Source organism: Gigantopelta aegis, chromosome 15 (assembly GCF_016097555.1).
Source record: "Gigantopelta aegis isolate Gae_Host chromosome 15, Gae_host_genome, whole genome shotgun sequence".
Lineage (NCBI taxonomy): Eukaryota > Metazoa > Mollusca > Gastropoda > Neomphalida > Peltospiridae > Gigantopelta > Gigantopelta aegis.
This window is the reverse complement of record NC_054713.1, coordinates 37,526,901-37,550,015: the sequence shown is the minus strand read 5'-3', so window position 1 is coordinate 37,550,015 and position 23,115 is coordinate 37,526,901. Positions and strand designations below refer to the sequence as shown.

The 23,115-nt window shown below is 35.1% G+C and overlaps 2 protein-coding genes across 6 annotated transcripts in view; one reads left to right on the top strand and one right to left on the bottom strand.

Annotated features, from left to right (window-relative positions):
- Positions 1 to 6,044, top strand: part of LOC121390201 — a 28,797-nt gene extending 22,753 nt beyond the window's left edge. For all 4 annotated transcript variants that reach the window (XM_041521967.1, XM_041521965.1, XM_041521968.1 and 1 more), the window contains 2 exons: positions 1,222 to 1,330; positions 4,583 to 6,044. In XM_041521967.1, the coding sequence (XP_041377901.1) occupies positions 1,222 to 1,330; positions 4,583 to 4,851 (378 nt within the window). In that variant the 3' untranslated portion in view covers positions 4,852 to 6,044. The remainder of the gene's footprint in view (positions 1 to 1,221; positions 1,331 to 4,582) is intronic.
- Positions 6,045 to 13,002: 6,958 nt separating this feature from the next.
- LOC121389652 (arf-GAP with coiled-coil, ANK repeat and PH domain-containing protein 2-like) overlaps positions 13,003 to 23,115 on the bottom strand; it is a 93,981-nt gene continuing 83,868 nt past the window's right edge. For both annotated transcript variants that reach the window (XM_041521295.1, XM_041521296.1), the window contains 5 exons: positions 21,990 to 22,099; positions 20,322 to 20,382; positions 19,282 to 19,331; positions 18,761 to 18,822; positions 13,003 to 17,205 (listed from right to left, as the gene is read on the bottom strand). In XM_041521295.1, coding sequence (XP_041377229.1) covers positions 17,126 to 17,205; positions 18,761 to 18,822; positions 19,282 to 19,331; positions 20,322 to 20,382; positions 21,990 to 22,099 — 363 coding nt within the window. In that variant the 3' untranslated portion in view covers positions 13,003 to 17,125. The remainder of the gene's footprint in view (positions 17,206 to 18,760; positions 18,823 to 19,281; positions 19,332 to 20,321; positions 20,383 to 21,989; positions 22,100 to 23,115) is intronic.

Genomic DNA, 23,115 nt, shown 5'->3' with positions numbered 1-23,115 from the left:
GGTGTTATTTCCATTTCCATTTGATCCCAGAAAAAGAATGTAATTAACCAATCACAGTACAGAACACACTCGCCCTCAATTTACAGTTTGGTTTGACATAAGAAGAAAAGTAAAAGTGTTTTGGAAATAACAAAAAATAATACTATTTTTGGTACATGCAATGTATATTTAAATCAACATACACACCATGTATATAAATACATTCTAGACTGCAGTGAGCAAAGTATATAGGGAGGGTGGGGTTGAGACATGCTTCCCAAAGAATACTTGCTTGAGCAGGTTTGAGTTTTAATCCACAAACCCCACGCTTAAATAAAATCAGAAAAAATAGTGGGTAAAGCGCTCACCTAATGCGCAATCTGTTTGGGATTGATCCCTGTCGGTGGATCAGTTGAGCTATTTCTTTTTCCAACCACAGCACCATGACTGGCAGGGCTCAAATTTAAAAATTTGTGTCCCATGACAAATTAAAAAAAAAATGTCATGGGTGAAATGACCCACCGACAGGAATTTTGACCCTGCCTATGGCAATTTTAAAAAAAGTAACTAACAAATAAACATGACTGGAAGGTTATTTTGATGTATGTAGACATACTTCAAATGTACAAATGTTATACGCTGGCAGATAATGGACATTTTGCCATCGTTAAGGAGCTCTACCAATGGCATAAAATGCTATCGGTGATGCTCTTGACCTATGGCAATTTATATCTCAATTACGGCATTTGCCGTTGGTGTCGCTGTTAAGTTCGAGCCCTAGACTGGTATATGAAAGGCCGTGGTATGTGCTATCCTGTCTGTGGGATGGTGCATATAAAAGATTCCTTGTTACTAATGGAAAAATGAAGCAGGTTTCCTCTCTTAGTTGTGTCGTTAAACAAAACAAAACAAAACTTTGATTTTGTGATGTGCCGTTTGGTATGCTGCTAAATACCTGCATTTATAGGCAGTTTTTCATGGGTCAACTAAGAAAGACAAAAAAATGTGAGTCTGAGAAGTAGCGGTTATTGATTCGAGTTCTAATCTATTTTTGTAAGGATATTTCCTGGTTTTAATGTCACAGACTCTTGTTTCACTCAACTTAGTGTCCATTTTTACGAGTTAAAACCAGAGTCTGCGCCTTTAAGACTCAACTTTCATGTATAAATGACATTGACTTACAGATGACGATGCACAGTATATCATCATTCAGATTGAGGAAATGTCTTGGTTTCTTTTCAGTCTGTTGATTCACCAAGTCGACTGTCAAACTCGAATAAAATGTTTGTGTCATCTCCTGTACCAGGAACCACGATATTTAGCCAAAAACATGAGCAGAATAGAGCTCAAGGTAAGTGTGTTGTTGCTGAAGTCGTCAAGTCCAACTTCAAGATAAATGGAGAAGAAGAAGAAGGAAATATTTTATTTAACAACGCACTCAACACATTTTATTTACGGTTATATGGTGTCAGACATACAGTTAAGGACCACACAGATATTGAAGGAGGAAACCCATTGTCGCCACTTCATGGGCTACTTTTTTCGATTAGCAGCAAGAGATCTTTTATATGCACCATCCCATAGACAGGATAGCACATACCACGGCCTTTGATGTACCAGTCGTGGTGTACTGGCTGGAGCGAGAAATAGCCCAATGGGCCCACTGACGGGGATTGATCCCACTGGGCTACGTCTCCCCCCGATAAATGGAGAAAACCACATAAAATGCTTGTTTGATGAGTTAAGACAAGCTGCTTAGAAACGATATGTGAAGGGTAGGGTTGGGGGTAACATACACTATAATGGGGAGCTCAAGCATTTTTTTGTTTGTTTATACATATAGTATATAGTAGGATAAAAACGTAAATATTTTGTGCCTCATGTGGGTGCCCCCCACCACCCGGTTCTTACACAAGGTTCGCACATGCTTGAAAAGACCCTAAATTTGAAGGGTTGCCCTAAAAAGTCCCTATTTTAATGACCTAGTCCTGAAAAGCGTTACATTTTACGGGCAAGTTTACAAAAGACCCTAAATTGGGCTATATAAGCACTGAAATCGTTAGACATTTTTCTTCTTTCGGAAACATTAAATAAATTGCCAAAAATACATTGATATCTACTTTTGTATTGATCTCTGTGCTCGCTCAAACGTTGGTGTGTAAACAAAGCCAAAATTATACCAATGATTCATTTGTAAAACATCATCAATGTTCAGTATTGTTTGTAGAAGAATTCATTCGTAACTTTCAGGGAGCGCTTGGTCATTCTAAAACGAAACACGTTTCTAAAATACTAATCAAGTCTTAATCTCAGTGCAAACTACATGTAAATGAAACGGAATATTCCAAAATTATCTAAAATTATGCCTATGTGGATACTACATATTTATGTTTATGAAAATGTGTAGTACTATTCTCTGTTGAAATTCCGATGGCCCGCTTGAACACTCCTATTATTTTGTCGAGTTTGAAGGTCATTGCAAATGGCGGACAGCAAAGTTTTAGTCCCTACATTTTACTTACATTGACCCTAAAAAGCTCCTAAATTTAGGTTTGAAATTTCTGTATGAACCATGTTACAGGCCTGTTAGGTTTCATGTTCAGTGCCAGCGGTTATCCAAACATGGATTAAATCCCCTTATATGATACAAATTAGTGCTATAGTTACAACTGTTGGAACAAAACGCATAATTTTTCTCAAAATTAACATCTTGTGGACTGTAACAGACCCTAGTTGTCAAACACTTATGATATATTTGTCACAGTTAGAGCAGTTTTAATAATTGAAATCAGACATTACTTAAATTTTATTGTTCAGATTATTAATTTCTGTACATCCTAACTTTTTCTGGTCATTCTGGTCTTTCTAATACCATGAAATGCATTTTTCATATTTTCAAAAATGCACATACTTCCGAGAATTAAAACTGATATGGAGATGAGCTCTAGTCTATTTTTAAGGGTATTTCCCCATTAAATTGGTACAGACTTTTGTTTTATTCTATTGTAAGGGACTGTAGCAAAAGTATATGAAGCCAAAAGAGACTAAATCATTTAGTGTCTCTGCAGACCCCTACCCCACCCCTCCCCCAAGAGACTAAACTAAGAGCAACTTTGGCTTCACATTGGTGGATGTGCCCAATGTGCTATGCGAACCAGTTTGTTTTTGTTGAAAGAGACGGTGAAAGCTTTGCCCCCTGTTTACCTTCAACAAAAACAAAATGAAAAATATCTAGATATAAATAAAAACAATGTTCTGTTTTCTTAATTCTCTTTAATAAAATGAAAGTTTTGATAAAACCAACTGATCGGGATCTTAAAATTAAAGTTTTGATATTAAATAAACAACCAACAGTTGTTAAAACAGTACACGGGCTACGTTACTAATACCAGCAAAGAGATTTGATAAATCTTGAGTGCGTTCATTGTAATGGCACTCTTTCGAGGTAATCTTAAAAACGGCAATACATACTGTCGAAGGAAACATGGCGAAAAAACCCTTAATATATCTAATGCCTCTGCACTTTATTTCCTGTAATTTGAGAAAGTATTTGGTGAGATATTAACACAATTGTAATTAAAATGCAACCGATTTCAGTGGAAAAAATGACGTCAGTACGTTGTTTTGTGATGTAGATTGGCCACACTGTCCTATTTCAGCTGTGTTCAACTTCAAGATGCATTGTAAAAGCATGCGCTGCACATGGCTTCCGTTTCCAGTTTGGTATCGTCGTCTGCATTGAAAAACGTCGCAAAATTCGAAACTACACAAATTGTTTTTCAACTCCTTTTTGAGTTGAAATTACACAGATTGTTTTTCAACTCCTTTTTGATTTTTAGAGGGTGAAGTCTTTTTTTTTCCCAAAAAAAATTACGAAATGACCTTGACCCCCCCTCCCCCCATAGACGAAAAATTTCGTCTCTTTTGGCTTCAAAATACTTTTGCTACTTTATCCAAATGTGTTAGAGTTTTGTAGATTAACCAAACTTTTTACGGGTTAAAACTAGGGTCCGAGACTTTAACACATTCTGTAAAACCACTCTTTCAGTTGACTGTTTAGCACATGGTGTCAAAGAAAGTTGTTTGCTTTGTTTAACTCATCACAAATTGATGTTTTGTCAGAAGATCAATATTATACTGTTATAATCAATATAATTATAATTCATTGTAGAATCGCAAGTCGAATGGTTGGTGCAAATGGATTATAACGATGGAATTCTACCCAATTCCTAACACCACCATTAACTTAATTCCCAACCTTACCTCCACTCTTTTGTTCTATCCATCCTTCCGTTCTAAATTCTTCCTTACAAGAAAATGATACGGATTTCGTTAACTGTAGATGAAACTTAAGCCAAATTTCTAAAATACATATATGCTGGTACCCGGCTTGTTTCAATAGTGGGTCCAATTTGTATGTATTTTATTTTATTATTTTTATTAGTTTTGTTTTTTGACAAGATTATATTTTTTAAAAGAAGAGAAAAAAAAAAAAAAAAAAAATCGAATCTTGACAATTTTTTCCGGATTTGGTCAGGTTACAACAAAAGCATTTTAATATCTGCCAAAGCAATCTTTTAAATTTGTTCTGTTTTGTTTTCAGAAATGCAGTCTGTTTGTAAAAACGACATCCCTTCGATGTCGCTGTTTGACAAGAAGGAAACCTCTCCTCAAACAAAGCAGACATTCGAGTCTGGTTTCTTCTCTTTATTCGGTTCCACTCCAGCCAGTCCGCCGTCTGAAGAGTTGAGTTTCTCGTTTGGATTTGGAGGACAAGAAACAGCAGCAGAGTCTCCTGAAGATTTTTCCTTCAGCTTTGGTGGAAGCTCGAACAACGACAATAATTCATCCCCAGTCTTGAACTTGTTCTAACTATTCACATGACATATGCTTCTTTTTTTTACGGGCACCCATAGCAATGGCAGGTTGATTTTTGCCCCAATTAAACAAAAATGCCAAAATCTGGATGACAATATTTATTCATGTTAACATTACTTCCAAACCGCTATATATAGGGTTAAAAATGAATCGCAACACTTTTTTTTTTTACATAAATTATATACAACTAATATTGTGAGTGGAATGATGGACATACGTGGCGAATAGGTTTCAGGCCAGCTCATTTTGCCAGGACAGTGTGCTTGAACTTAACTGGATATACATGTAAGCACAAAAGGAACTATAAATGAAATGAAATGTAAATAATACATAATATGTCAAAGCAAATTCTCACTGGCACTAGCAAATATAGGCCACCCAAATCAAAATGGGTATTGCAACATTTTTGTTCTTTTCTAAATTTATTTGTCAATATTGTTGGCTGCTAGTTTGCAGCTAGTGCTTTTTCAATGTTAACTTTATTTGTACTCATTATTCACCATTTAAATCTATCTTTCATGTTGAATATTTATGTTACATGCACATTGCATTACTCTTCACTTAGCATAACTAACAGATGCTGGCTGTTTGTTGATCCACTTCCATTTATTTGAATAAATATTGTTTAAAAAAAAAAAAAAAAAAAAAATGATGCCAGTGGTGCGTATGTGCAAGGTTGATGCTTTCAGGGGTTGAAACCCCCCTGCTCAAACAAATGTTGTTCTTTTTTAAAAATATATATGCCAGAGGACCATGATTCAACCCCTATATAAACGACACTTGTCACAGTCTAGACACCCCTGCATAAATTCTTGTGCAAACGCCAGAGATGAGTTATGAATTCTGAGTGCTTTATTATATTGAATTTCTTGATTAAAATGTTTAAAGATATTTCCACACTGTGATATGTATAGATGATTGCCCATGTAGTGCATTGTATGAGCAGTGACATACAGAATTTATGAAATGAGTTGGTGCAGTGTTTTATTTCCCATTGTGACAGCAATGATGAGAATACATGTAGTTTCAAACACATTTCATAAATTTGGTATAGCACACATGAGTATATGTTTATTAAAACTGTTAAAATATTTGTCACTGATACCGAAATTGTAAATTTTATGTTCTGGTATCATTAGCGGTCCATCCTGCATGTGGGAAGCGCAAATAAAAGATCCCTTGCTGCCTGTCGTAAAAGAGTAGCCTATGTGGCGACAGCGGGTTTTCTCTAAAAAAAACAGTGTCAGAATGACCATACACATGTATGTTTGATGTCCAATAGCCGATGATGAGATAAAAAATCAATGTGCTCTAGTGGCGTCGTTAAATAAAACTACTTTTTTTTCATTAGCGGTCCCTATTAGCCTAGTTTATGGATATAATAGTCTATTGGAATAAAGTTTTGTGAGGCTAGTATTAAAAAATGTGGCATTGAAACTGTTAAAGCACCAGTTTCACCACCTTGTTATTAGTTCCCTACCGGTCCAGTTGGAGGGGACTATAGGTTTCATCTCCATCCTTCTGTCTGTCTTTCCCATATATAGTTTTCCAGATGTTTTTTTCACAATGCCGCGATATATTGAGCTGAAATTGTGTGTGTGTAGCTTCATCATGTACTGTTATAAACCAAGTTAAACTTTTATGGTGATTTTTCCCATCTTTTACAGTTGTGGCCATTGAATTTAGGACCGGGTAGGGGACATGTATTGCTTTGTCAGTACTTTCAGAATGCTCAACATTATTACCATATTTTGCGGAGTATAACCCGCTACTTGTTTTTTTCTAGTCAAAGTGGGTGGTTTATATAACGGTGCGGTTGGTATACAAATTTTATTATTAGTTTCACATAATGTATAAGCTGCTTCTGTTAGTATGATGTTTTATTGTGTTTAGAAAGTTGAACTATCGGAACTGATGATTTTTGTTGTTCTACACGTGTATGACATCAAAAGTTCATCAATGCAATGATAAACACAAGCATAACGTCACTGTTGTTTCCAAGTTAATGCCCAATGCATTATACCCGTAGGTCACTTATCAGTCTTGTAATAAACTATACAGGTCACATGGCGCTATCACAAGTCTACTGACAGTCATATAGTAGTTTACAAGAAGTGTCGTCTTAAAACAAGCAAGCCCCCCCCCCCCCCCCCCCCCCCCACACATACACACACAACCGACCACCACTGTATTGTCGTGACCTTTGTCACATCCACAAAACTGCGCATGTGTCATCGGTACCGGTAGTTTTGTGTATGTGCGAAAATGCTGGTTTTTCACAGAATGACTATGAATGGGAACAATAAATGTATTTGAAACTACATATTGCTGGTACAGTATAATTTAACACCACCAACTGAATATTAAAAGTTATCAAGTATAGATTTATTACACTCAACACCCAACTAGCTGATTGAACATGTAGTTTTATCTATAATGCTTTCAGGCCTTTGTCTATTCCTGACCCAAATTGTGAGAACAAAGACATAGCAAGTATAATCGTAAATAATTTTAAAGTCACATATAAACAAGTGTCTTTTTAGATATATTACATTAAAAAAAAAGCATACAGGTATATATTTTATAATGAACACATGACCATTGCCTAAAAACCCACGTAAACTGTTGGGCACTTTACCGTAAATATTTGAAGTAATGTGCGGCTTATAAAGCGGTGCGTGTTACATGTATATATGAACTGGTCCTGTAAAATGTGTTAAAAACGGTGTTGTGGGTTATACATGGGTGCGTTTTGTACTCCACAAAATACGATACCTTTAATTATCAATGTGAAACAAGTACATGTACGTGCATCTTTAACATTCAAAACTTTACCACTGGAGTGTGATCACAAGTCTTTTTGAATGCACATGTAATGTCACTGGTGTCCTTTTTTTTACATTACTATAATAACTATTCTAAAATTCATTTAAATGCTTCCCCAGTAGTAAAGTGTTCACCTGATGCGTGGTCGGTCTAGGATCAATCCCCGTTCGTGGGCCCATTAGGCTATTTCTCGTTCCAGCCAGTGCACCACAACTTGTGTATCAAAGGCCATAGTATGGGCTATCCTGTCTGTGGGATGGTGCATATATAAAAGATCCCTTACTGCTAATAGAAAAATGTAGCAAGTTTCTTCTCTAAGAATATACATGTAGATCCATTCAACTGATTTTTTCTTTTTCTTGTTCCAACCAATGCACCACAACTGGTCAAAGGCTGTGGTATAAAAGATCCCTTGCTGCATTAGGATAAATGTAGCAGGTTTTTTTCTCTGATGACGATGTGTCAGAATTACCAAATGTTTTACATCCAATAGCTGTTGATTAATTAATCAATGTGCTCTAGTAGTGTCATTAAAAAAAAAAAACACCAAAAAACCTCTTAAGACTGTCAAATTAACAAATTTTTGACATCCAATATCCAATGATTAATAAATTGATGTGCTCTAATGGCATCATTAAATGAAAAACAAACCATTGTCAGATTAACATCTGCTACTGAAATGAACTTGTAAAAATACCATTATATAAAACTGGCACCACTTATATTGTATGTTTATAGGAAAGGCCTCTCAAGCTGGCAAACTTGTTTGTGATCCTTTTGTTCTTTGTGCAATAAAATAGCTTTTAACTAATATAGTGTTAACTTTTACTCTGCTATGGCATAACAACTTCCTTGATACAATATAGAAATCTCAGCCAATTCTTAATATAGTGTAAATCTAAACCGGCCATTTATCAACTTTCAATTCGTAGATATGGCAAAAACTGCATTTGCACACAACAAATTCAAATATTCAAGCATTTGCAATGAGTGTTACAATACATATGGTTTTACAAATACTATCTGGATTGACACCAATAAAGGTTTTGAAGGAAAATATTTTCTTATAGTATGAACTTATCAAAGCTACCACACACTTCTTCTTTCTTTAGTTTAGCTTAATGCACACCCAGATTTTTGTTAGTTAGCTTTTTGTGGAATTCCATAATTCTGTGGACAATTAACTATCATATATTATATGTACCATTATAATTCTGTATTAGAAAATACAAACATCTTTTGTTACAAATTCCACACAGATGTGGATTTTATTGAAGGCATTACAAAAGCATAACGGTGTCGGTGACAGCAAAATAATATTCCACAGAAGCAATTACACCATCAAAATGTTGAGAGAAACAAAAAAGAGAAGAAAATATAGCTGTGAAAGTAAGGTATCAAATGAAAATAAAATGCAGTTTTGACTAGATGAATTGTTAAAAATATAGTTAATCCACTGTCATAAGTACCATACCAGTACTGAACATTTTCTTATATGTTCCTTAAATGCCCTCCCCAACTCCCTAGAGCAGGCCTCCCAGACCTATATTTGACTCAATTGCTTTGCCAAAATGCCGATGAATAAAATATGTTACTGAGTTATATTCGCAGTGAAAGGCAGTCAGCTGGTCAGAAATTCAGAAGATGCTTTGAATGTGGGAGATCTGTATCAAGTGCCAATCGAGATCCTGCTCACCTGATGAGGTGAGAAGGATGTATTACTGATACAAGATGCACCAACTTTCAAAGTATCCTGGATATCGGCATGGACTGCTGGCAAGCCTTGGTATATATATATATATATTTGTTGAGGTAGTAGATGGTATCTTGTGTATATACGCAAGGTAAGAACATGCCATTTACATTAAGAACATGCTATTACTAATGTAAATGTCTTTAGAATCCGTGTAAAATGCCTTTAATCATGATAATTGGTCCAAATTTTCCTATAAAACTCCTATATTTTAATATGTACAAGTGGCTGGGAGGCCTGCTAGAGAGAACTACTGCTACCCTGATACCAGTAAATGAGATGAATTTTAAAGTGCACTACTTTGAAATGTTCAAAGCGTTACCGTAAGAGGTACACATGTACATGTATGTTACAGGTGTAAGAAGATAATATTTAGAACATAAGTTTTGTTTTTACAACCACTTTAGTAATGACTTTAATTATTATTAATGTGCCATACTTCTTGTAATAAATTGTTTATCATTCTATAAAGTATCCAATAGCCTGATGATTAATAATTGTAAACTGATGGCGAAGTGTGTTCTGTATTGTAATTGGTTAATTACATTCTTTTTCCGGGATCAAATAGACAATAACACCCGGAAAGCTAATGACGTCATTAGAAAGTGACATCATTAGCAATTGGAACAGGCAAAGTTGACGATTCAAGAGCCTACAGTTAGATTGTAGCCAGGTATTTTTTTAAAGAAATACCAAATATACCGTTAGTTCCGTTGAAAAACGATCCAATTTACAATGGACATAACCATATTGAGTTTTTATATTTGCCGGTGTTATTGTCTATTTGATGCCCGAAAATGTTTCATTTTTGACCTTAGGCTAATGCCTTCAGTCAAAAATTACATTTGCGGGATCAAATAGACAATAACACCCACAAATCTAAAAACTCCATATGGTTATCTCCTAAATCAAAGTACTCTAGTGGTGTTGTTAAAACAAAATTTTAAACTTTATACACAGCACATATCCTCGTTTACTCAAAAACCATCCTACTAACTAGAAATCCCGATGTGCAAGCTCAGTGTTGTCACATTTAAGCGAATCCCATGATTTTTAACAAAATAATCCGACCAATCTATTAGCAAGCATGACTGGGCTACACTGTTCGTTAAGAAGTCTTGTTTATCACTAATAAGTCTTAGTTTTCACGTATATTAGTGATGCACTGAAATGGTATTTAGTGTGATGGCAGGATAACTAATGATTCAATATAAACGGACGTCATCGGATATTAGATGTTCTCGGACTACATAATTTTAACTTTCATCGAGAAATGAACAAACTCTAGACGCTACAGCATGAATGCAACAGAAATTTAATTAGTATTGAATAAGAGAAAGGCACAAACAGTGTATTTATTAAGTAGTAGATTGAGGCAGTATTAAATTAGAAACATTAAAAATAATGCATTTATATCTATTAGCTTATTACAATTATAGGCCTACCGTTTTCACAATCACACTAAAGACTGCACCTGAACAGTACTTCAAACACTTCTGGCAACATAGAAATAAATTACTTTATTATACTAGAAATTTAAATCCTTACATTATTTACTGAAATAGCAAAGTTAAAACATTAGTAACAGTATTAATAAAACAAACAAATAATTTACAGAAAAATAATTCATCAAACTACAATAAATGAAATATAATTATATTTACATCTTACATCTTACATTAACAATATTCAGTAACACTGACCTAAATACACATACCAGAAACTGATTTATTGCATGAGTATTATGGCAGAAGCGATTTGCACCAGGCAACAACACCTTAACATATATATGGACACAGAAGCTTTGAGGTGGGAAAAAACTTAATATACAAATCCATGGGCAGACAGACATACAATTATGCATTCTGCATATATACTAAAATATTTAAAAATACATTTAAATATATTCAACAAAGCACACAAACATATACATGTACCACGGACTATATACACTTGTATAACACCAAAGTTAGAGCATATTTACACCAATAGGACTCGTTTTAAAGGGAATGTCCTGAGTTTGCAGCCATTGTCATATGTTTGTGATAACAGAGCCTTGTTGGTGACTACTATTTCATACTAAATACATTTTCTTGTTTAGAATACCAGTGTCTGTATATCGAATGTGTTTGTGGTCGTATACTATGTTTGTAGCACTCAGTTTTTACTTTAGTTTGTGATATATATTTTTTCGTATGTACAAAATTATTGAGAGATAAAATCCAGGTTGGGCTACTATAAGCATTAGACCAACAACAAACACCTTGTAAATGCAGACACTGATATTTTAAAGGGACACACCCTAGTTATGGCTATTTGTTAACCATTACGGCGTTGTTTTTCGCTATTAAACCCCATTTTTCACAAATAAAATTGCACTTTACTTACATTTTATTATTTAGAATACACATTTCCATTCACCTCAAGTGCTTTTTGGTAATCCTGATGTTTGTAAAACCACGAAATGATTTTTTGCATTTTTTTACAAGACGTGCTGTCGAGAAAAAACGTTAAGCAAGCGAGGTCCAATCTATTTTTAGAGGGAAACTTCCTGTGTAAACGTCACAGATGTTGGTATACCACGTGACCGTTATCATTTTGGTTCGGTTTGTTTTCTCGTGCACGGTTCGCGCAATCAACATCCGATTTGTTGTTGTTCATTTGTGAGATTTTTATTCACAGTTCGTGAAAATTTTCAGTAACAATAAAGTTCAGACAAGTAAGTGTCTCAATACAAAATGTTACAAACCCTTAAAACCAATAATTTTGCCAAGTCTTACGATATCTGGAGAGGGGATACAACCAGGACAGAACAGTTGGAACATGTCCAGGAGAGGTGAAAAGAACGCACCCCAAGTCTGTGCGCACTCTGTGAAATTTGTCATGACGTAGGCATTGTTGTGCTGCGAGCGACATCTACCGGTGACATCAGAATACTAACTTTCAAAATTATTTCAAGCAATTGGGACATGGGGATTCCCACAGTATTTATCGATATAAAACCTGCTTTTTCACTCCATTTGATAAAAACGTGATCTAAGTGTGTTACAGGTCTGTAGATTAACCAAATTATAATTTATTTTCACTGGATGGAACTAGGGTGTGCGGCTTTAAATAAGAAAATGTATTTAATTTGTATATCGAAAAGGCTCTATTAGTCAGAAATATTTTACAATGGTTGTAAACTCTGGACTTTTGTCCCTTTAACTAATTTATTTTGGTCTCTACAGGGCTTTAGATCCGACTAATTTGTGTGCAACAGGTTTTTTTGTCTGTTCAGAATTCGTCTGTCTTTGTAATGCAATAATGTTATTTTACAGCAGATGAAGAGTTGTGTATGTATTCAGAAATGCATTTCAAGTTATTGTAATCTAATTAAACCTTAGAATTTTGAGGTGAAATGTTTTGAGGTCAGCATGTTTGTACTTAATTTGGGTAGCGGTATGCTCATTTTGGGCATACGTACATATGTACAAGCACATCTATCACCCTAACTTTGATGCCATCTAAAGCACTGCTCTATGCATGGAAATGGGTTGTTTTCCAAGCCCTGACATGTACGGTTCTTTGGTTGTTTTATTTATTTTATTTTATTTATTATTTGCCCCACCCACAATTCACACAACACAAAATCACTAAATGTCTGTGGGCCCACTGGGCTATTTCTCGTTCCAGCCAGTGCATTACGATTGGTATAGCAAAGGCTGTGGTATGTGCTATCCTGTCTGTGGCAGATCCTGTTTGCATAAAGACCAAATAAATGGATTACCGTTACCTCCTCAGTAATGCTTTTTGGTAGAGCCCTTAGTTATAAATTACAGGCAGATCTGTCTTACAAAGACCACCCAGCAGACCTAATAAAAATCAATTTCATAATTATATTCAATCAGTGATCAAGCACACTATCCTGGGCAAACAATTCAGCTATATATAAGTGTATGTTATGACTATATGGCAACTTTGCCACTAAGCATTACTGGTGAGTAAGAATTGTACGTATTTGTATGTGGAAATAACACAGTAGACCGGTGGTCATAGTACAAAGCATTCAGTCATAATTTTCTAGTATGTGTGTGTAGATCTATTTACTATTTTAACAACAACTTTTTCCTAGTATGTGTATAGATATACTTACTCCTTTATCAACAAATAAAAACTATTCACAATGAAAAAAACAAAACTTAAACTACATGTACATATAAAATAAACATAATCTGTAACAAACAAAAATATTAAACAAAATGGGACATATTGAGCATCTTAAACCGACATATGATTGATCTAGCCAACATAATACTACTAAATGAAATGACAATTAGAAATTTAAATAAAGTTATTACATGATGAGAAAATTAAAATGTTACAATATTTTTTTTTTTAAATACTGAAACCTATTTTACAAATAAACAAAAACAAAAACTACCAGTACCTAGATAAATAACAAATGAAATAAAATGCATGTCTATAGGGATGGGCAGTAATGTAAAAATGTATTTGATAATAAACTGATAAACTGGAAACTAAGGGCTTTTTCTATAAAAGACTATAAGGGAAGGGAGGGGGTAAGAAGAAAAGTTTTCTGCTACCTATAAAATAAAATTGCATAATTCTATAATATAGTATTATTAGCACTAAATTGGTTTGGGGAAAACCGTTTCAAACTACTTTCAGTGCAGTATTGGTGCACATACATACTGGTAATCCAGAGTGTGTTCACATCGACTCGGTTAGTGTTAATAGTTTATTGGGATCGAACTGATTTCAGTTTGTCATAAACTGCCTGTGTGAATGCAGAATACATGTACATGTATATACATTGACCCACAGACATAACTTACCATGACCTCATATATATATATATATATATATATATATATATATATATATTATATATATATATATCTATCGGTCCCAGAATACTGCTAATGTCTACAACAATCTGTGTTCCAAGATGGCCACCCATACCATGCTACCTGAACCGAATATTGCTCCACTTTGGTATAAAGAGATCCAGCATTTCATGTGGTTATCACTCTTTATTATTTTTGCAATGGCATGACGAAGAATAAATAAAAGGACAATGTAAAAAGCACTAAGTATAAAATATGTACACACATAACTGAAAAATATTAAATATATGTGACCAATAAATATTCTGAGACATTTTTATTATGACTATCAGGGCCCCATTCCACGCAGCGATCTTAGCCCTAAGATCACCGTAACTGCACAGGTAACATATGCACTTAAGGTGATCTTAGCGCTAAGATCGCTTCGTGGAACGGGGCCCTGGACAGTAGCTTGTAATAGGCAATTCTTCCAATTATGAATACTTATTAACATGAATCTTAACATTCTTATTTACACTGAAATGTTTTTTCTTTTCTTTTTAAAATGAGGAAACAGAAAACCCTCCAACACAGTATTTTGGGTGAATTAAAAAAAAGAAGTGTTTGCTGTTACGGCTGACTTGGATATACATGTATATGGTATACTCAGTATGTTTAGCTCCGATTCAAAAAAATTTCCAACCATTTTTTAAAATGTACTGTTTGTATCAGGTGATTAAAAAAAAACCTACCGGTAACTAAAAATGTCCCACTTTTTGGAACTGAATAGAAGAAAAAGTATGCCATACAGAATCCAGATTCGGTGGTGTTGTGGTCAAGCCATTGGACATGAGGCTGCTAGGTACAGGGTTCGCAGCCCGGTACCGGCTCCCACCCAGAGTGAGTTTTAATGACACAATGGGTAGGTGAAAGAGCACCATGCTGACCTCTCTCACTAACCATGAACACACTGTCCTGGACAGATAGCTGAGGTGTGTGCCCAGGACAGGGTGCTTGAACCTTAATTGGATATAAGCACAAAAATAAGTTGAATGAATGTAATACAGAACATTTTATGTATGCTGTGTTGATAGTAAACGTTTCATTTTGATATATGGGTTACTTTTAAAATGGTGAGTGATACAAAAGACAATGTCAAAACGTTCTACACCAATAACAACGTAGGCTTACTCCACATTTTCAAATAGTCCACCATTTTCTTCTTTTTCTCTCCAGAATGAAATACAGTTCTTCAATGTATAAAAAAATTTTTTTTACTATCAATACATAACACAATTAACTGGTTTTGTGCAAACGTTTAATGCTCTGCTTTGTATAGTTTTTCTGGTATTCAACTTCAAAAGTGGGGCAATTGTTTAATCACCCGAAATAACAAGGCTTAAAACATCAATTCCTAATGCGAAATACAAACAGAGTTATGTCTAATTATAGGACTTCATACAACGGAACAAGTAAGCCGCCCTATTTTTAATACCCTGTTACACTGATCAATGAAGGCATCCAGTGTCCAGTACATTAATGGTGAAATTATCTATTTTTTTAAAGTGATAGCATCAAAATGGTATTGAAGAATGGCATGTCTCAGTCTGGGGTGCTAGTTGTGATGGCAGGGTGTGTGCGTGTGTGGTGTGAAAACTCAATCAGAGAATGGGTTTTCTAATGGGGTTCGTTTTTACAACCCAAGCACCCCAGGCGAGTCTTCCGGCAGCTACATTTTACCTCACCGAGGCTACACACCACCATTTGTCGTGTCAATACGTTACTGGTATGGTATAAGGATTAACGTGCACATTCAGAGTAAGCTGTTTTAGCGTACGCCTGTCATGGGCACAGGTGTCGGTCTCGGTCAGCTCCTCCATCCAGGACAGGAAAGGGTTGGGGTGGGTGGGAGAAGGGACCGCCTGCACTGGCACGTGCAGGAGAGCACCAGCCTCTTGACCAGGATCGGTAGCAGGCGGAGGGTAGGTTTGGGTGCTACATGTATGGAATTTGGAATATCCCGTAGGATTAATGTCAAAGGGAGAAAGGTACTTCAAGCAATCTGAATGATGGAAATTTGGCGCATTTTTTTTATCAGTCCACCGAATGGAAAAAGTGGAGCTATATATGTTTTGAAACTTAGTTGCCGAGAGTAGCTCATTCTACGTTACTTGCTGTAGCAGCTTAATATAGTCCAGTTTAAGAAATAGTTCCTCATAAAAAAAATACTACAAAATTCTAATATGCCTTTTGAAATCTTTCTTTGATGATTACAAGTAGGTTGACCTCTGTAGTATTTAAATACAACAACACAGGCAGTTTTCTAACATGAGTGTGGTGGACTGAAAAAGTTTGTGGTCAACCTATGTTGATTTTTCACACAGTACTTGTCAGTTGAGAGCACTCCCTAAAATTAGTAGTCACATGACCCTGTCGATAGTGGGGTTTTTTTCACAGAATATATTCTGACATAGAAATTGTATTGACCTGCGTGGAGTAATTAATGGTGGTGTGTAACCGTAAAATATTGAAGTCAGCCTTCAGGTTTTATTTTAATAACTCACCAGATTTCAAAAACAACACCCAAGAGAACAACAGTTTCTACTGAAAACAGCACAGCAGTTTCTAAGAAAAGCAAGCTCCTGTTAAATACACCACATCTATCTCAAGAAAACGAAACAGTTCGGTTTTATGGCACATTCCATATGATGATACAACAAGCTGACATAGACAAATGTTTGTATGATTAACTAATCTCAGTCTAGAAGTGGAGCATTAACACATTTCTCCACAAAATGCTTTGACTCTTTATGCACAGATGGTGAACAGTAAATGAGTTAACTAAGTTAAAAGACTAATATCACTTCCGCTTTAACTTCTCCGGGTTGTTCGAGGCCATGTTCGTGAAATCACGGAAGACATCTTGAAATGTCTCATCACCTGAAATTATAAATAAAATGTAAATATGTCTTACTGGATCCAAGAAATATTTTAGGGAGGGGGTCAAGAGGAAAAAGGCACATATACCAGACCCTAATCTAGAAGAAAAGGGGTGAAGTTTGATAAAAATAGGCGAAATGAACATTCATTGGTACATTTCATGTTTCTGCATTCAAACAGAAAATTCAAAATTTTACACTCGTTTCTAATCGTAATATTTCCATCTAAAATACTACTTCCGGTAATAAAATTTAAACAAAACAGTTTTATTAAAAATGTGATATTATTAAGTAGTTGATACTGTGCCGTTTTGTTAAAATTAAAGTATTAATTAGTATTTTTTGGCATTACTGAAATGAATGTGACCAAGGATTAACAACGCTTGACTGGTCACTGTATGCGGTGCGACATGCGGCACTTTGAGGAACAATAGCCCGGTTTACGGGTGTATGACGTATCTGAAGAATGTCAACATTTGATTAAGACATGTATTTAATCTCTTTACAACAGAAACTGGCATGAATATTAACATTTGTTGGTTGATTTTGATAATAAATTGAACAAGGTAAAACATTACAGTGTGCATGCGTATAAACCATTTCCTGTTAATAGGCCGGTTCAGGTTACTTGAGGATACAGTCTGATGCCAAAGTAAAACACTGACCGACAAATGGCGACAAGGTGCCAAGTAAGCTATGACGATAAACAAGTCAGGGTCTTGACATCTGTTGTGCGATTTCGTTTTTGAAATCAGTTTAGGTCCAGAATATTATGGCGACTTCGACTTCTCACTACTGCAAATAATTTGGCGACTTGAGCTGACTTTTGGCGGGAAAAAAAACCCCCTCATTTCGCCGGCAAGATTAAGGCCTGATATACTAACACCAAAAACGGGGCACTTTAGTAAAAGTATGGCATTCATCAAGTGGAAATTGTAAACATATTATTTAAAAAAGGGGCACTTAATTTTGTGTGTCTTCCCTTGGATCAGCGCTTGCTAGACATGTACATGTAGCTATGCAAGACTACAAGACTGTCATGTGGTCATGTGGGATAGAAAAAGTACACCCGTTATAATGTGTTATACTGCCTTACCATGAGAACATGTATTATACTGCCTTACCATGAGAACATGTATTATATTGCCTTACCATGAGAACATGTATTATACTGCCTTACCATGAGAACATGTATTATATTGCCTTACCATGAGAACATGTATTATACTGCCCTACCATGAGAACATGTATTACACTGCCATATCATGAGAACATGTATTATACTGCCATATCATGAGAACATGTATTATACTGCCTTACCATGAAAACATGTATTATACTGCCTTACCATGAGATCATGTATTATACTGTCTTATCACGAGAACATGTATTATACTGCCTTACCACATGACAACATGCATTACACTGTCTTGTAATGAACATATTATACTTCTTTGCTATGAGAACATGATTTTTATAAATGATATTATTGTGTAAATCTTATCATCAAATATTTTGATTCTCTGGTTCATGTAAGAATTGTGGTTAATACGTACTCGGGTTTCCAGAATAACCATCAGCTTCTTTCATTTCTTCATTTAGTTTTGACAGTCTTAGTCTGTGAACAACAACCAAAAAAAAAATTGAATCACATTTTAAAAAACAACAGTGGCATTAATTTAATACGGAGTAAACAGCAATTAAGGAATAGGGCCTACTAATTTCTATCAAAACAAAAACCAACAAAAAAACCCACCCTAAAACATTTTAACATGGTCTAACTATTCTACCTATTTCTATCAAAAAGAAAAGTGAGGGCATTTCTCTGCCTATAATTTGGAATGAATGAATGAATGAATGAATGTTTAACGACACCCCAGCACGAAGAAAAATACATCGGCTATAGGGTGTCAAACTATTTGGATACTGAATAATAATATGTTTTAGAATACACCAATAAATATCTTAATACTTATTAATGTTAAATTCAAGTAAATGTTTTAATGTTAACATCACAAGCTACATGTATTACCCATGATGCAACATACAAAATGGCCACTATGTTACATGTACTCACAGTGTGACTATGTCGGCATTAGCAGACTCAACAGCAATCTTTAAAGGATCCTGAAACAGTGACAAGACAATTATAAAATGAGGCCACCATGACTAAGATTTCTGAAATATGATAAATATTATGGTTTTTTTAATTTGAAAATATAGAAAGGAAAACTATTTTAAATAATAATAAATATACCATTTTTATAATTAATTGTTTTTGTTTCATTTTGTTATAAAAGCAACATTTTCAAAACTTTATTATAGTTGTTTTATTTGAGGTATAGTGGACATATGAGTAAACATTAAAAACAGTATTCCCTTTTGGTTCATCATAAAGCTAGTAAAAAAATAATATTTAAATACCACTAATAGCGAATGAATGTAAAGCAAATTATAACATTCTAATACATAACATTAAAAACATAACAATCCTAAGTAAAACACTGGTATTAAAAAAAAAAGGTATTACTTGTTATTTCATATCAAAAATGCAATATTTTAATGCCTGACATAAAAAATAAACATCTTTCTTAGGGCTGTCCCAGAATTGACCATATAGGGAAGGGGGCAGATCACCCAACAGAAAAATAACGGGTAATAATTAAAGGATCATTCCTGAGTTTGCTGCATTGTGAGATGTTTCCGACTAATAAAATATTTCTACGATTAAACTTACATATTAAATATATTTTCTTGTTTAGAATATCAGTGTCTGTATATTCAATGTGGTTCTGGTCGTCTTAATATTTGTAAGAAACCCAAACTAGATTTTGTCTTCAAATAATTTTGTACGTATGATTTATTTTTATTTAGGACATAAAATGAAATTTAACCTAGTACAAATATTAGAACAATCAAAAACACGTTTAATATACAGCCTCTAATATGATATACAGAAAAATATATTTGATATGTAATTATAATCGTTAAAAAGTCTCTGTTAGTCGATAACATCTTAAATATTGCAGAAAACTTAGGAATGTCCCTTTAAGGTGCCCCTCCCACACCTCCCCTTGATCAGTTTTGGAGAAACCCTTAACTGAAGGTTCCACTTACCCTGCCTTCATCATCATTTGCATTCTGATTGGCACCTCGTTTTAAAAACTGACAAACCTGACTGAAAAAAAAATGAAAAAAAGATCCAACAATATTATAACTGATGTCATGGCTCGAAATTAACAGACAGCAAGAAGCAACTGCCGCTCAAAATTACACAATATGCTTTTTGATAATTAGGTTCACAAGCAGCTTTTGCTTTTCATCTTAAAGAGTTATACAGCTACAGAATTTATATCAATATAAAAAACTGTACCTGCGTTCTATAAATGCTTCTCAATTTCTTGCTTTTGCTTTAAATTTTTGCTTCTCACTTCACAATCTTTATCACATGAGGGCAGATAAAACACTCAGAATTTATCACATGAAGGTGGTAACACTCAGAATTTATCACATGAAGGTGGTAACACTCAGAATTTATCACATGAGGTTGGACAACACTCAGAATTTATCACATGAAGGCAGATAACACTCAGAATTTATCACATGAGGGCAGATAACACTCAGAATTTATCACATGAAGGCAGATAACACTCAGAATTTATCACATGAAGGCAGATAACACTCAGAATTTATCACATGAGGGTGGATAACACTCAGAATTTATTACATATGAATTTATCACATGAGTGTGGGTAACACTCAGAATCTAATCTTTGCTTCCCACTTCACAAAATGAATTTTGATCCTTGATATTAGTCTTTCATATCTGTGGTGCGCAGTCGTTCTATACCGCCCTTCCACATGACTACTTCTTCCTTCACTGACATGGAAATGCCAGAGAATGGCACATCATGACAAGGTAACAAATGTGATCTCAGTGTTAAACAGTTCAGTATGCTTCAGTGTTAAATAATTCCCAAACACCATGACTTTAATTTTCTGTAGGTGACTTAAATTTGTTTATGTCAAAGCGACAAGGTAAAACCTTACCCAGTGTGACCTAGTGACAAGGTAATACTTTACCTAGTGTGACCTAGCGACAAGGTAATACTTTACCCAGTGTGACCTAGTGACAAGGTAAAACCTTACCCAGTGTTCTAGTGACAAGGTAATACTTTACCCAGTGTGACCTAGTGACAAGGTAAAACCTTACCCAGTGTGACCTAGTGACAAGGTAATACTTTACCCAGTGTGACCTAGCGACAAGGTAATACTTTACCCAGTGTGACCTAGCGACAAGGTAAAACCTTACCCAGTGTGACCTAGTGACAAGGTAAAACCTTACCCAGTGTCCTAGTGACAAGGTAATACTTTACCCAGTGTGACCTAGCGACAAGGTAATACTTTACCCAGTGTGACCTAGCGACAAAGTAATACCCAGTGTGACCCAGCGACAAGGTAAAACCTTACCCAGTGTGACCTAGCGACAAAGTAATACCCAGCGTGACCCAGCGACAAGGTAAAACCTTACCCAGTGTGACCTAGCAACAAAGTAATACCCAGCGTGACCCAGCGACAAGGTAAAACCTTACCCAGTGTGACCTAGCGACAAAGTAATACCCAGTGTGACCCAGCGACAAGGTAAAACCTTACCCAGTGTGACCTAGCGACCAGGTAAAACCTTACCCAGTGTGATCTAGCGACAAGATAAAACGGTACCCAGTGTGATCTAGCGACCAGGTAAAACCTTACCCAGTGTAACCCAGCAACAAGGTAATACCTTACCCAGTGTGACCTAGCATTGTAGCGTGGTGTAGAGGAGTGCGGTTGTGACAGTCCGTCCTGTCTAACTTTGCTCCGTTCAACAGCAGGAACTCGCAGGCTGATAAAGATCCCTATTAAAAATAAACATTAAAACAAATATCACAAATATCTAAACTTACGAAAATAAAACCAGGCCCCATATTTTCCAAAGTATTTTAGTGCTACGAAATCGTAAAATCACCATTAGTTATGATGTTATGAAGTTATAGCATGTGCTATAGTGAAGTCATAGCCTATAATAGTTTTATGATATCGTAACACTAAGATTGCTTCGAAAATCTCTAGCCAACAATATACATAGAAAACAAAAACAAAAAACTCAGCTGGGTTATCCGGATTTAACTACAAATCATTGTCAGGTTTTTTAAAAACTAATTATCTGATTTTTCACGAGATTAATTTAACTATTACAACTATTAACTACAAACATCCCCAGCTGTTTATATCACTGGGTAGCCCATTACCAACAACTGGGTGGTCCTAACATACAGGTGGCTTGTATAATTAGAGATTGTTGGTTCATCTTTACTCATATGGAAAAATCCAAATTAATAATATATTGATTTCTGACTTTAACAATGATGCAATATGTATGATTGTGAATAGTACCCATGATATCATTGCAAAGATGCACCATTCTTTGTTTAATTTATGCAATAATTCGACTTAAGAAATTTGCTGCCAGTAAAACACAATTTTAACTACACCCAATTTTAGCAGAAATCCAATCAGATTGAAGTTTACAAATTTGTCGAATTAGAATTTGTATTTCATCAAAAGTTGAAGACTGAAATACTTTCCTCTTGTAAATGCTGGGACATGAATGAATGAATAATGAACAAATGTTTAACAACAATCCTTCAACAAAAACAACCATATCATTTATTAGATGCTTAAGATAAGTTCAGCAGAATCTCGTTGGGTCGAACTTGGAAGGGTCAAATACACTGCAACGCTCGAACTGAAAACGAAATCCCAAGTTACACTTACTGTATGTAAACCGAATGGTTAGGTTGAACTACCCGATGGGTCGAACACTTTCTTGAGCACCTTCGGGGTTCAAGCCAACGGGATTCAACTGTATATG